The sequence below is a fragment of the Barbatula barbatula genome (genome assembly GCF_947034865.1).
Source record: "Barbatula barbatula genome assembly, chromosome: 14".
Lineage (NCBI taxonomy): Eukaryota > Metazoa > Chordata > Actinopteri > Cypriniformes > Nemacheilidae > Barbatula > Barbatula barbatula.
In genome coordinates this window covers 9,934,193-9,948,588 of record NC_136777.1, presented here as the reverse complement: position 1 = coordinate 9,948,588, position 14,396 = coordinate 9,934,193, and the positions used below count along the sequence as shown (strand labels likewise).

The window sequence follows — 14,396 nt, the reverse complement described above, 5'->3', positions numbered from 1 at the left end:
TATCTCTGCACACCACATGGCTGCTTCCCGCCTGCTCTTTTTTCCAATGATGTAATTACAGGAAGGCAGTCGCATCCATTTCTCTACCCTACATATCCGAATCATATTTGAAATGTTTGAGCACTTGTGAAGCTCTACTGATTCCTCATCAGTTGAAAGCAACATACTGTACATTCCCAAATCATCTAGTAAAGTAGTGAAGACAGAAAGAGAGAATTGATAAGATGAGAAATACATCAACCAGAATGAAGAAATGTATATAACAGTGCATTGATTCCCAGCTGATGAGCTGCTAAAGACCATTGATTGTATGGAGGATGGCAGTTTTGTGGTTTGCCATGGACCGCATTCTTAAATTAGCCCCTAATGGGTTATGGGGACTCGTAAAAGACACTAACTGGGTTAACCTCAGGGCTAAAGTGGGAACAGAGATCAGAGAGACTCCTATCCCAGTGGGGGATGTTTAACAGGGCCAACAAGACACACACGTGTTCCTGTAGCTCAACCGGTGGACCAAAGTGTGGCCAATGGCAATATCATGTCTAACCCATGATTCTCAAAAAACTGCATCTCTAAAGCTTCACCAAACAAATGAACGTAAACATGAACAAAAGCTAAGCTCAATGTGCGTCAATCACAAACATCAGCCCAGTGCAGACTGCTTTCACCCGACTGAATGAAGAATGCTGTGTAGCCTATTTGGCAGATTCATGCAAAAGAATGAAATCCCCAGTCAAGTATTCCATTGCAGTCAGATAAACAGGATGTACCCTAGGGACAAAACAACCCACTCCAGTAGCCATACCAGTCAAAAAGGGGTCAGGAAAAACCTGTAAGGGATCAAATTTGCAGATTGTGGTATACAGAGTTGATTACTGTCTATTGGGACGTGATATTTTTAAAAGCATTATAGGAGCGTCACTCTGCTCACAGGGGCCTCCACATCACATACTCCTGAGATATTGGACCTGCAACAACATTCCACTGGGTTATTCTTAGCTCAGTGTCCGGGGTCTATAAGGCTATCTGTGGGGCAAGAAGCAACGGTGGTAAATACATATCCCCCACAACACTTTCTGGCAAACAAGAATCTATAAAGGCACAATACTGAATGCGAATACAGTGCAATTCAATGTCTGTAACATACTGATATAGGTCAGCTGTTAATTTTTGGTGGTTTTAATACCCACGTGAAGTCTTTCTAGGATCTTTGAAAAGCACAGTTGTGCATAGAAGGGTAAGAAAGTTGTTCTATGAAGAGACATCTCTTCTCCATTTGTTGGGTATTATTGCTTCTGGTTTGTACATTTTTATTTCACAGAAACCCTACAAATTATGTTTCAGGGTTGCAAAAAAAACGTGTCCTTTTTTGTCACATCCACATTATATTTTCTCTTTAAACTGATAATTTCCTGATATCTGGTTTAGTAAAATAAAAGCTGAAGATTCAATATGTTGGTTATGAGTATATATTATCTGAGAATTTATATTTCAAGTTTTGACTGAAAATGTCACATCCATCAAGCTGGAAGTGCCCTACAGCAACACTAATAACCAGGGCCAGACGGAATCTGCTGACTTTTTTTGTTAATTCTGCGCAGATTTATTTCCTTTATCTGCGGAATAGTTTTTATATTGTTTGAAATGTGTTATAAATTAAAAAGGTTTTTAAATAAATGTTTTAAAAGATTTGAGAGAATGGGCCTTTAAACTTTACAAAATAAAAGCATTTACAAATCAGCTGTCAAAATTGCAATTAAACCTAAATAAAAACGTTATGAACATGTTTTATAAACACCATTATTGAATATAGACCTACTTGTTTATTTATAATATACATTTAACATGCAGAATGACATATTTTTATAATGATGATCATACATGTAAACGCTGTTCACAGCTTTAAACTATGACGATCTCAGTCGTGTTTTTGACTACTTTAATTGATCTTTCAGTGATACTGTTTCAGCACATGAGATGAAGAAGAAAGGAATTAATGTGGAAAAAAACATAAGCACTTTAACAAACTTATTCGCTCATTACATTGTTGTGTGTGAGTTTGCTGCATCTGATTACGCAGCGCTTCTTAAACCCAAGTATAATGTGTAGGCTAAGCTTGCTTTTATCAACAAAAACACGTGATGCAATACAAATACGACGACCATATCGTGTGGACATTTATATAGCCAGGCTGCTTAATTTGTGGTTTTTACTTTTGCTTTGCGTGAGGTAAAATTTGCTTGTTGTGTAGCCTACTTTAGAAACAATCACGATCTATAAGATTCGCTTGAGAAGTAGACTGTGGATGTCTTTGGAATCGATCACGCCATAAAATCGTCAGATTGCAACACTAAACAGCAGAGTACTTGATGCGAACTCAATCAAATAAACGGTACTATTCCGCGGAAATCAGATTCCGTCTGGCCCTGCTAATAACCAACAAATGAGGACAATTGCATTATTTTAATATATAAGTTTTATTAATATTTTGAATAAGCTTTTATTTTTAGGTTTTATGTTAACGGTAACACCATTGCACCCCACCTTTAAAGATTAATACATTTTTATTTTTATTTTAGTTTTAGTTTATTATTATAATTTCAGAACAATATTTTATGTGATTTCAATACAGAAACGTTTTAATTTTAGTAAACTAAATAACCTTAATCCCAACTGATGATCGCTTACTTGTTGATTTATCACTACCCAACGGGCAGCAGTGCTTTAGGCATCTATAAGAGAAATCCAATTAGGAACGGTCAAAAAATACTGTACACAGCTGTACACAACAAACATGATACGTGCTATGGGAATACTGTTATGTTAGGAATCTGGTTAATGGACTTCCAGGTCGAACACCTGATAAAAACAATATTACACAAAACTAGTGATAAACCGATCGGCCAACAAATTTATAACTGTAAATGCCACATGAATTACTGATGCGACCATTAAGTCATCACTATAACAACACATAATCCCCCTTTTGAACCACAATTGACAGCATGTTATGACACAGGCTCTCAAAAGGCAAACCAAAGGTTAAACACTGACATGATTCTCATTCCTCTAATGTTTTCTTGTGTGTTAGATTTGCACACAGTGTGTTTTTATTGCGCGTGTGTGTGTACTTGTGTCATTTGTATGAGAATGTTATGGGGACCCGCAGTCAGATGCCTCTCTCTGCACTCACTCTCCGCTGTGGCTGTTTATACAACAAGGCTCCTGTTCCATCCCAGCGCACTTTTATCTGTCCACTGTTTACTCTTCTGCTCAGAATTATCGCACATCGATTAAAGCAACCTTCGCAAAGACTCGCGACTCCTTTAAAAGGAAATTCTGCAGTCCACTCACTGCTAGTCCATAAAAGGTTCCCCTCCTGCACATTTCTCCTTGGCAAACATAGCGTATGGGTGATAAAGACAGACACAGGAGGCAGGGATGCATTGATTGTGTATTTTTGATGCATAATTAATGCAGAGTGTTTATAGCAGTTGTAGCCCCACTAAAAGGCTGTTTGATCTGAGGTTGTGTGCATTAGTGCTGATAATGGATTTGCAGAGTCGACCAGGTCAGCAGCTGCTTCAGCCCCAGTCAATCAAAGCCAATGTCAGATGTCATTAAACACAATTCACTAGAATTCCGCTAACAGGCATGAAAAGTCGGGATTGAGAGAACGCATACAAAAAAGATTATGCCACAAGTGCTTGCTTGGGGAGTTAATAAGGGTTACGAGTTCCCCTCTCTATTTAATGCTTGCTGCTAAAAGTAAAGCATAAAATTAACCTCTTAGTTTGTTTGCTTGTGTGGTCTTTAAGCAATTAAGGTCAAAGGTTTTGGTTTGCTCTACGCAAAAGGAGGGGCCAGAAGAAGCAGATCATCTTCAGCTCAGTTATGCAAGGATTTTAATGCATGATTATATAGAGTAAGATGCCTCAAGTTTAGAGGTGGTGCCAGAGTGAGGTAAGCGGCTACTTATTTTCCCTGGTGGGTAATTAGAAGATAAAGCGAGCTCACTTCTCATGAACGCACGTTTGGGACTTCAAAAAAAGACCAGCATATATGGTTACACAACATACTACTGCATAGCATCTGACAGCTCAGTAATGAATGACATGAAAGAAAGAAAGAAAGAAAGAAAGAAAGAAAGAAAGAAAGACACAATTAGGAGAACGACTTAACTTCTTGGCAGAATCCCAAGACGCCCTAAAAATGTTTGACTATCTAAACATAGAACAGTCTCCAAGATACAGACCAGGCTTTATAGTGAGAAGAGATATAAAGCATTGATTTCTAAGCTTGGCTGATATGTTGGACACTTCAGCAGTAACAGGTGCCACACATGAGGGGCGGGGGTGCTCTAGGGTGCATCTCCAGTGAAGACACCTTACACTTCCTCAATCCAGCGGGGGAATCACTTTCCCTGGGTCATCAACCACACCACAGCCTGGCACAGAGACTGTGTTACTTCCCAGATCAGGGGACCGGTTTATTCCCGGACACAAAATGCTCACTACCTATTTGTGACTTACACATAAGAAAGAACCCAACCTATTAGGTAGATTCTTCAAGCAAAATAAAAATTCTGTCATCATTCACTCACCCTCTTTCAAAACTGTATGACTTTCTTTCTTCTGAAGACAAAAGAAGATATGTTGAAGAATGTTAACTGGCCCCATTCACTTGCATTGGTTTTGTATCCATACTTTGGAAGTGAACGGGGGCCTGTGGTTTCCAACTTTCTTCAAAATCTCTACTTTTGTCTTCTGCGGAAGAAAGAAAGTCATACAGGTTTGAAATGACAAGAGGGATACTCAATTCTGGCAGAAAATAAAACATTTTGAAAAATGTTGTTAACTGGCCCCAATTCACTTGAATTGGTTTTGTGTCCATACTTTGGAAAGGAATGGGGGCCTGTGCAACTTTCTTCAAAATATCTCCTGTTGTGTTCTGCGGAAGAAAGAAAGCTATACAGGTTTGAAATGACAAGAGGTGGACTAAATTATGACAGAATTTTCATTTCTGGGTGAACTTTTCCTTTAATAACAGCTGGAAGTTAAACCCCTTACGTACTGTATTACCCTCATACAGTGAGACGCCGTTCGTGCTTGGAGATAAAAAATAAACATAAAACTCACAGACAAAACAGAAACTCTAAAAAAGAAAAAGAACAAAAGCGTGGAAACATATAGAATAGAAAGTAAAGTCTATACAGTGCAAGTAAATGAAGGGTTTAAATACAATTTTTATTTACTTTTAGGTAGTTAAGAATGTGCCTTTTAAAATGTTTAAAGCTTTCCTGATTGAAATTCATTCATTGTGTCAAATAAAATGTATTTTTAACTGTTTAACGTACCGAGTCTCCCTGCGACCTGAGGAAGCAGAACATACCAGCAAGATTCAATCTGGATACTATGGATACACTGGAAAAATAACAAACCTAAAGTCTTCAAATTTCTACGATTTACGCCTCTGTTTTTGATGTTTCTTGGAGACAACAAAAGAAGCTGAAGTACTTTTATAAACAGATGAGCTCCTTGAACTGAGAAGAATACGTCCAATAAAGGCTCTTTTGTACTCTACACTCCTTTCAGCTGCATGAGCCAGCCATCAGTTCAGTGCCAAATCACTTGTTCAACATACTGTAACTATAGATATACTGTTATAAAACAATGAAAAGGAATCAAATACGCACTGTTCTTTTGTATAGTCGCACAGAGCGTTTAAATGCTTTGCAGTGACTGCTCACATTTATTCAGTCTCCTCACTCATCCATCGTGAGCATTTGATTTACATCCAACCTTATCTCTTTTAACCACAGCTTATGGTTTAAGTTGGTCACTACAATTCCTATTGCAATACAATACTTTAACATGTTCCCATCCAAAATTGACTACAGTAAACATAGTTTCCTTTAAAAGGCAAACAAAGCTGTATATTTGATCAAAAACTTTGTATTAAAAACCGCTGTCATCACAAAAGAAAACTAAAAATAACTGAAAGCTTAGATATTATGCATCATTTGACGATACTAACGATAATTGTCTATGTTGGCAGAAACGATGCTTATCCTCGCAAGGGAAAGTTCGTAAATAAAGACAAATGAACAACAGATGCACAACAGGGCTGTATGGATGGATGACGGGACGCGTGGGATCAGACTCTCACCCGCACGAGGTTGCTGACAGCCGCTTGCACTGCCGCCACGGGGCTGGTGAGATCTGGGATGGCTTTCCCATCAACTTCTCCCTCCTCGTGCATGATAACCAAGTGGGATATCTGCTGAGCCACCGGCTCCAGGATACTCTCTATCGTCTTGGTGTGGAAAACCGGCATCCTGAAATCTCAATATCCTCAACACAAGTGAGAAAAGGCACGTGTACGCTCCAAGCAAGGGCACCACGATCCAGATGTCTATTCCCAAGTCATACGAGAAAACCGACCGACACCTTCTATGTATAAACGTACCGAATGCGCCCGGTGACTGAGAGCGAGGGCACGACTTGACAGAATGAGCGTTTGCAAACCAATCAGCGCAAACGTTTCACACCAGGCTCGGGATCTGATTGGATGCGCTGTTTCCAATCTTCTCCGCCCCTCCCTACCTGTGAGAAGCGCTTCCCTAACGACGTCATGCGTTCAGTGGCCAAAATTGGAATGCGCCGTACTGGAATGACCAAGTGAGGATTGCATGTGACTCAATTATTGGCAGTGCGAGTAAAACTGATATTTACTGACAGACCATGCACACATTTCTGCACATTGACCGTGCATGCTCTACTGTATCATACCTGCATGTTAGTAATTGTGCAAGTGGACAACTTATTTGAATGAAGTCATGTTTCAAACTCGGTTTTGGACTGGTTGGGCATCACACAAGTACAAGGTTCTGTGTTAGAAACAGTCTAATAACACGTACACCTCATTTGAAAGACAGGAGGAAATACAAATACACTTGTATTACAGGAAACATGTATTAATGTTGATAATGTATTATATAGACGGTTTCAGCAGCAACAACAAAAAAACCTATGTGGCCCAAATAATCAATAACGGTTGAGGAGTTTTAATTTAACTGAATACAATTAATAGGCCTATACAATATATATAAATATATTTTAAATATAAAATAAAAAGTTTGAATACTAACCAGAACGATAACCAATCACAGACCGGTAGTTACAGTGATAGCATAGTTTACCAAAACACAACAAATCTGATCTCATTTATTCACCCTCTTGTGATTTCAAACCATTATGACTTACCTTCTTCCACAGAAAAATGTATTTTGAAGAAAGTTGGTAACCGAACAGCACAGGCCCCCATTCACTTCTATTGTATGGACTTCTAAGTGGGGCCAACATTCTTCAAAATATCTTCATTTGTGTTCTGTGGAAAGTCATACAGGTTTGGGCAAATGATGACAGAATTGTTATTTTTGACACAGTAAAAACAATTAAGAGTGACAGGGGCAAGTTGCCAAATATTCATATAAAATATCCATAAAGTCTTTGTACCTTTCATGAAACAGAATAATTGGAAGATCTAGCATGCAAAAATATAAAAATGTTCCGCCTTAAGGAATGACTGTACAACTTACGGTGTGAAACTGTGACTGAGGAACCAACGTGACGCCTTGCCGATACAAGTGTAACCATGTGCTCCAATCTGTTACAAAGGATAAATATGTTACAAATATCCTTGTCATTAGAAAACAATACATTTAAAAAAAAAACTACCTTAAATGTAGTTAAATAAATCATTGGGTTAAATTTGCCCATTGCGTCAAAACAACCCAAAATGGGTTCATTTAACAACCATGGTTGGCTTTTTCCTTTTTGACCCAAAACGTCAAAGTGTGTAGGATTTTTAAGATTTCAAGATGAAGTCATTATAATCATGTTTAAATGTTATCATTATGTCTAATTCACAAGTGATGTAAGTTTTTTTTTAAGAATCCAGTGTAATTGTTTCACTCCTTGTTCAGTGCTAATATGGAAGAAAACACACAAGGCTACAGAGAGCCTACCAAATAAGGAGTGTTTTAAATGGAGGAGCAGAGAAGAGCCTTGCAACACTAATAAGGTAAATTGTTGATTTTATACACAGCAGCTGCCACTGAATCTTTTACGTGTATAGCGTCACTTGAGGGAAACTCCTTGTGTATGTGGAACATTGTCCGCAATGTCTCAGACCTGACAGTCCCAGCTCCAGTTGTCAATGAAAATGCATATTACTATAATAAAATGAAGTTCTTTTGATGAAGTTCTTCTCTGTCTTCATCATTTCAGCCTTTATTTAGATTAAGCATATGAGCAGGACAACTATACATTACAAATACAGATTGATTGTTTATAATGTTTGCTAATGAAAAGTCATCTTTAATCCATAGAATTAATCCATATCCTTATTATCATATAACTATTATTGGTACTGAATCTTGTAGTGCGCCGAACTGCTGCCATGACTAAGATGACTAATGCTGTGCTCAGCAATTTCATGGCATAGCATTCTGCTGACTTTTTTATTGCTCTGTCTTTCTCGTAAACACACAAACAAACTTATCTACATGTAAAGTAGTACACAAAGTATGATTTATTTCTATATCTAATCAAATATACAGCATTTTCGGTGATAGGATGGGTTATATCAAATACTACAGTCTTCACATATTGATAACATAATTTATAATGGGAAACGTTGCCTCCAAAACAAATCTTTTTAGTAGTATTCATTTCACTATGTAAATGGTTAATCAGTCACAATACTTATACCACCATGTGGCAACAACTCTTTATAAAGTTTTCGAGAACCTGAGATAACTTGAAAACTAGTGTGTTCTTCATTCAGATCTATGACTCAGATTGGTTTTAGCTATTTATATCTGCCAGTGTGGCTGTGGATACCATATTTTAACAGGAATATGTAAATATGAGATACATTCTGTCAATCATGCCTCTTTCTGAGAAGATTTAATCATTTTAAAAGCCCATGAATATAAAAAGGCATTATTTTTTTATATAATTCATCACAACAAAATTAGACAACTGCTGTACTTAAGTCTATGAAGAAAATTAAACAATAGAATTTTGACCATTTAACATTACGTTACATGCGCACTTAAATGTTCATGAAATCTTTAAAACGAACATTTTCAAAATTCCACCAATAAATTGTATGTTTATATGCATGTTATGTTCTAGCTGCGCCCTCCAGTGTACAGTGGAGTCATTACAGAACCTACAAACAAGTTCAGAGCACTACTTCAAGCCTAAACTTTGTAATTTTTATATAAGCAGCATATTTATATTATATTTTTAAGAATTTCTTGTTGTCTAAAAAAATAATTATATTCATAACCAGGACCAGGTGTCACAAACACAAGTATATTTCTCAGGTCTTTTTTAAAAGTCAGACCTGGCTACAATAACATATTTATTAGAACTACCCTGACAAAATAGCAAAACTCACTAAGCCAGCTCGACCTTGTATATCAAAATGCCATTTAATAGCAATATAATAACAAAACACGAACAGTTAAAGTACAGGTACCAGTGTTACGTCGTGCATACATATTAGAGCATGTTTGAAAGTGTGTGTGTGTGAGTTTGTTACATATTGCTCATCATTTGTGTCTAAACAAATTCTTTCCTTATTAGGTCATAAACAATCTTTATAAGGATGTTCTATTCTTTGCAAGAGGAAGGAAATTGTGAATCAGACTGCTTATAGTTTTTGATGATGTAGTTCTTATAGACTGCTTCACTTTTTTGTCACGTTCTTGTGTTTTATTTTATTTCTTGGTTGCAGTAGCAGAAAATGTCTTTTTTTAGTGTCTGAGAGACACTTCCTAAAAACAACAGGCCTCTGTAACTCACTCAGACTTTGAATGTTCGTGATAAAGATCTGATCATGACGATCATTCAGGCAGCAATACTGAAAAACCGCTTCCACTTTTGTGGGTTTGTGTTTTTGTGTGTAAACATATGTGTTTGTGTCCGTGCGTGTTGTTTCTAGATGTGCTTGATACAATGCTCGATGATTATGAAACATAATAAATTATGCTTATTTGAAAGTAGGTTTATAGGGAAGGGGTAGAATATTAAGTTTGTACAGCATAAAAGGAAGCCTTTGTGTTTATGGAAATCCCCAAAATGTATGAAATCGAATTTTCTCAGAAGTGGAAATGCACTTAACCACTGAAACTTCAACCAAGCAAAATATTCACACGGATGTTCATAGTTAACATCATTCCGATCACCCATTCAGCAGTCAAAGAAGAAACCTTGTGTACAGCTACCAGATAAACACATACACACATTTAGATGTGTATTTTGTGCCGTTTTAAGTTTCTGTGGTAGCAGTTAGTGTAGATGTGAATAAACACAACCGTTGCAGACCCGCAAATTCTTAGAAGCATGAATTGGACCTGTGTATGTGAAGTACACATTGAACCATGATATCTGTTTATATTTAATTTATGAATCTTTTATTTATTATGCATAAAAATATACAAGGAAGTGATTTTTAGGAATTAATTAATTGATAATTACTCAAAAAACTAAAATGAATTTTGTGAAAAAGCTAAGCATGATGCACAATACAAAAAACAGAAGCCATTTTGCATTATAATTTTATTTCTTAAAATACTGAGAATATATCATTTCAATACCTTCTGTATAAAATTCCTGACATTTATAAGACAGTTTTACAATGATCCTTAAAAAATAAAATAGCATACATTTTTGCAATAAATATTTATAAAAAATAAAACAAACTCTTAAATCCTCTCAGGATGTACATCATTAACATCAGGTCTGAATAAAATAGTTTGGAAAGGTAAAACATAAGTCAAACCTTTAAAAAGCACATTTGTTCAAATAAATATGCATAAATAATAAAACTGCATAAATATAATTACTTATTACATCTTCATCTTTGCATTGACAACACTGTCAAAAATTCTTATATGTTTGCAACACACATGTAGCTGCCATATGTCACCTGAGTGGCAGAAAATACTGGCACATTTATTCTGCACAGCCTTTTGTCCCCCCTCCAAAGTTAATCCTTCTGTGGAAACCTGGAACCTATTGTATATGCGGGTAAACCCGTATGCTTTTCTATCCATTCGTTATAGTTGGTGACTTTTGTGTAAACCCCTGGATTTGACTTTTCCGCACACTCTTTTCCCCAGCTAATGATACCGAATAGGAACATTATGTTATTTATTTCGCATACTAAGGGCCCTCCGGAGTCACCCTGAAAGAAGAGTAAGCACAGTGAGATATTTCAAAAGATTAAATTACATTTATCAATGCCAGATATTCATCATTCGTGAGAAAAGTTATTTTAATGTTACCTGGCAAGCGTCGTCTTCCCAATTTCTTCCAGCTCCGCAAAGCATGTTTCTGTTGACTTCGTTCTCATTGTAATACTTGTGCTGGCAGTCACTCTGGGAAAAAAGTTTGACCTGAGCCATTTTCAGATGCCGGGAATATTCAGAGCCACCTTTACAGATTACAAACAAAACAATTGATGACTTTTGTGTTTTCTCATGTAATTTCACATTACTAATGTTTCTTTACAATTCTATCTTCTTATTCGTCAGTACAGCATTTCAGCTGTCATTAAATTCACACATAACTTTCTGCAATGGCACAATGTGTTAGCTATTTTCTAGACATAGACAAATTTAGATACATTTTAGAATAGATTACTATGGGTTAACTCATTTATTCAATGGTGTACTGTATACAGTATGTGAATAGAATATCTTGTAGTGCTTTATTATGATATTTATAGTCACAGTACATTACATCATATCATCTTCCTAATACGCCTCAGTTGGAACGATGTTGTCATATTTCAGATTTTAAATAAACTCTGGACACACCACATCTTCATCTTCTCTTAGCGTCGTATGAACAGGATTATTGTTATTGTGCTGCTTTGATATACTATCTTTTCACACAATGTATGCCATCCTACCCTTTTTAAATCTTCCATAGCCGGCAATCTCACAGTAGAATCCTGAGGGAACCATTTTCTGGAATGGAGGAAGGCATGCGGTTCTCACCGAGTTTGTCTTCATGGCACATTGGCCATCTCCGTTCACTATCTTCAGTAGAGCTAGATAAAAAGGCAGTCATTTTAATGATTTACTTCCCTTTCAGTTTCTGTAAATATATTTAGTGGTTAAAAGTTAAAGAATGATGAAAACATACCAATGTCATGGGTGTAGTTTTCAGTTGTGTAGTCATAGTCTTGATGGACCACAAGTTTGCTCACAGAGAATTTCTGCTGTTTTGAGTCAGTTTCATAGATGTTATTCTTTCCCAAGGAGACAGAGTATCTACTTATTTTGGTTTTCTCACTGTTCAAATAACACGTTGATGCACATTAGTGTCATAGTAGTTAAGGTTTAATGGGGTCATAGTCTTGAGTTAAGAAAAGTCAGACGTACCCTGAAGGGAAACAGTGAGCTGCAGTGAGGACCCAGCATGGAGAAATGAGAGTTCCTCCACAAACAAAACCCTTTCCAATGAAGATAGCTGCCATCCAAGGCTGAGACTCAACAGATGCCCTTAATCCTCCAATAATCTTTGAAATACGGGGTACATTTCGCTCCCCACATGTTAATTCTGCATGATAACAGAAACAACAAAACAAAAAAATTTCAAACTGTGAACAAAAAACACAGAAAGGCTAAAAGCCTATAGATATAGCCATCAATAAATACATTTATTGTTTTTGGTTTGCAATATGAAATCCACATTATAATATAAATATATCCAAATTAATTCAAATTTTACCTGTGTCTTGCTTTAGTGGTTCAGGTTCTGGTGAACAACAATAAATTGGGTTAGTCCATTTGTCAATAGACTCAAATCACAAAAGTAAATAATAGTATGTACTTTAACTTACTTTGTTCAATGGTGGGAATGATACCGCTTGTTTCAATGGCGGGAATGACACAGCTTTCTCGGATCAGACGGTTTCCTCTTCTTACCATACACCAAGGCCTAAAGCTGTGATCTGGATTCCTGAACGAGAAAATATGTAGAGCATCATCCACTGGCAAAGGTTTTGGGTGTGAAGTATTGTTGTTTTTTAAGTGTCCACAAAATATTCTTTGTTTAGACAGTGGATGCATAAGCAATTTAATGAAAAGAATACCTGCAGAAGTTATGCTTGCAGTTCTTCAGGGAAAGGGGCAGATGCCTTGAGATTGGGACAATATTCCAGGGAATACAAATTCGTTCATAGACTGTTACTGACACTTCTCCTCCATATTTGCTTTCATCACTTCCATTAGGCATGCACTCATTAGTCTCCCCTAAGAGAAAAAACTAACTGTGTTTAATCCTATGACCTTTTCATAAAAGGACACAAACACGAACTCATCTTGTAAGAAAACCGGTAACACTTTACAATAAGGTGCTTTTGTTAACAATTAATAAGTGCATTAGCTAACATGAACAAACAATGATCAATACTTATACAGCATGTATTAATGTTAATTTCAGCATTTACTAATACATTATTAAAATCAAGCGTTGTCACTATAAACATTAGTAAATGCACCATGAACTAAAACAAATAACTTGGACATGAACCAACATTAACAAGGATTAAAAACTAAATTGTTCATACTCGGCTAATGTAAGCTAATGCATTTACTCATGTTAAGTAAAAGCACCTTATTGTAAAGTGTTACCGGAAAACCTAAATCGAGTAGGACAGAATAAAAACAGACTTACGCTGAATACCAGGGCCTTTTTCAAACCTGTTAGTCTAAAATGAGGAAAATTAACATTAGATATGTGTGTTTGTAAAGGGAGGTGCTTATTCCATTGAAGTACTATTTTTAGGAAGTATGAATTTTCTGTTCTCTCACCGCTTCAATGAAACACACAGCACATGATAACAGTAATATCCTGAAAGCGCTCTTCATCTTGACCGTTAATCGATGTTTCCCTTTTCTGTAGAAAAACATTTCGAAGAAAGGGTACTTATATTCATTAAAAGTAGCCAATTTCTCTGTTAATAATTCATCTAATCAATTTATCGTATATACATTTACGTTGTACTATCTGTCAATATATATAAAATTTTAGTTTAAATTCAGTTAATACATTACATATTAAAATTACTTGGATTTTGTCACTCTAATTGTCATTTTTTAGAACTATATACTTTAATATAGAAAAAAAGTTTTCACATTATATTAATAAATCGAAGCTGTCCATTTAAGAGCTGTCCATTTAAAACATACAGAATGAGAACAAAACAGAACTTTTCATTTGTCTGTGCTTACCTTTCAGATAGTAGACTTCTTATTTTCTTGCAGTTGTCTTTTTTGCCTTGAGAAGCTGTGCTGGGCTCACAGGTCA

The 14,396-nt window shown here is 36.3% G+C and overlaps 2 protein-coding genes across 3 annotated transcripts in view; both read right to left on the bottom strand.

Annotated features, from left to right (window-relative positions):
- The window catches only part of vcla (vinculin a), a 30,126-nt gene extending 23,640 nt beyond the window's left edge, over nucleotides 1-6,486 (bottom strand). For both annotated transcript variants that reach the window (XM_079473876.1, XM_079473877.1), the window contains exon 1: nucleotides 6,169-6,486. In XM_079473876.1, the coding sequence (XP_079330002.1) occupies nucleotides 6,169-6,336 (168 nt within the window). In that variant the 5' untranslated portion in view covers nucleotides 6,337-6,486. The remainder of the gene's footprint in view (nucleotides 1-6,168) is intronic.
- A 4,137-nt stretch (nucleotides 6,487-10,623) lies between these two features.
- plaua (plasminogen activator, urokinase a) lies at nucleotides 10,624-14,396 on the bottom strand. Its single transcript, XM_079473923.1, has 11 exons — nucleotides 14,321-14,396; nucleotides 13,901-13,985; nucleotides 13,764-13,797; nucleotides 13,180-13,339; nucleotides 12,928-13,046; nucleotides 12,816-12,842; nucleotides 12,467-12,644; nucleotides 12,228-12,376; nucleotides 11,992-12,132; nucleotides 11,363-11,511; nucleotides 10,624-11,262 (listed from the first exon to the last, which is right to left on the bottom strand). Exons 2-11 carry the CDS (start codon nucleotides 13,955-13,957, stop codon nucleotides 11,065-11,067), a joined length of 1,212 nt encoding a protein of 403 aa, XP_079330049.1. The 5' UTR covers nucleotides 13,958-13,985; nucleotides 14,321-14,396; the 3' UTR covers nucleotides 10,624-11,064.

Excerpts from the sequence above, each read along its gene's own strand:
- plaua (XM_079473923.1), bottom strand. The coding sequence starts at position 13,957 with ATGAAGAGCGCTTTCAGGATATTACTGTTATCATGTGCTGTGTGTTTC. Across the intron at positions 12,645-12,815 it reads ACCACTAAAGCAAGACACAG|AATTAACATGTGGGGAGCGA; the intron begins GTAAAATTTGAA and ends GTTATCATGCAG. Across the intron at positions 11,512-11,991 it reads CTATGGAAGATTTAAAAAGG|GTGGCTCTGAATATTCCCGG; the intron begins GTAGGATGGCAT and ends TAATCTGTAAAG.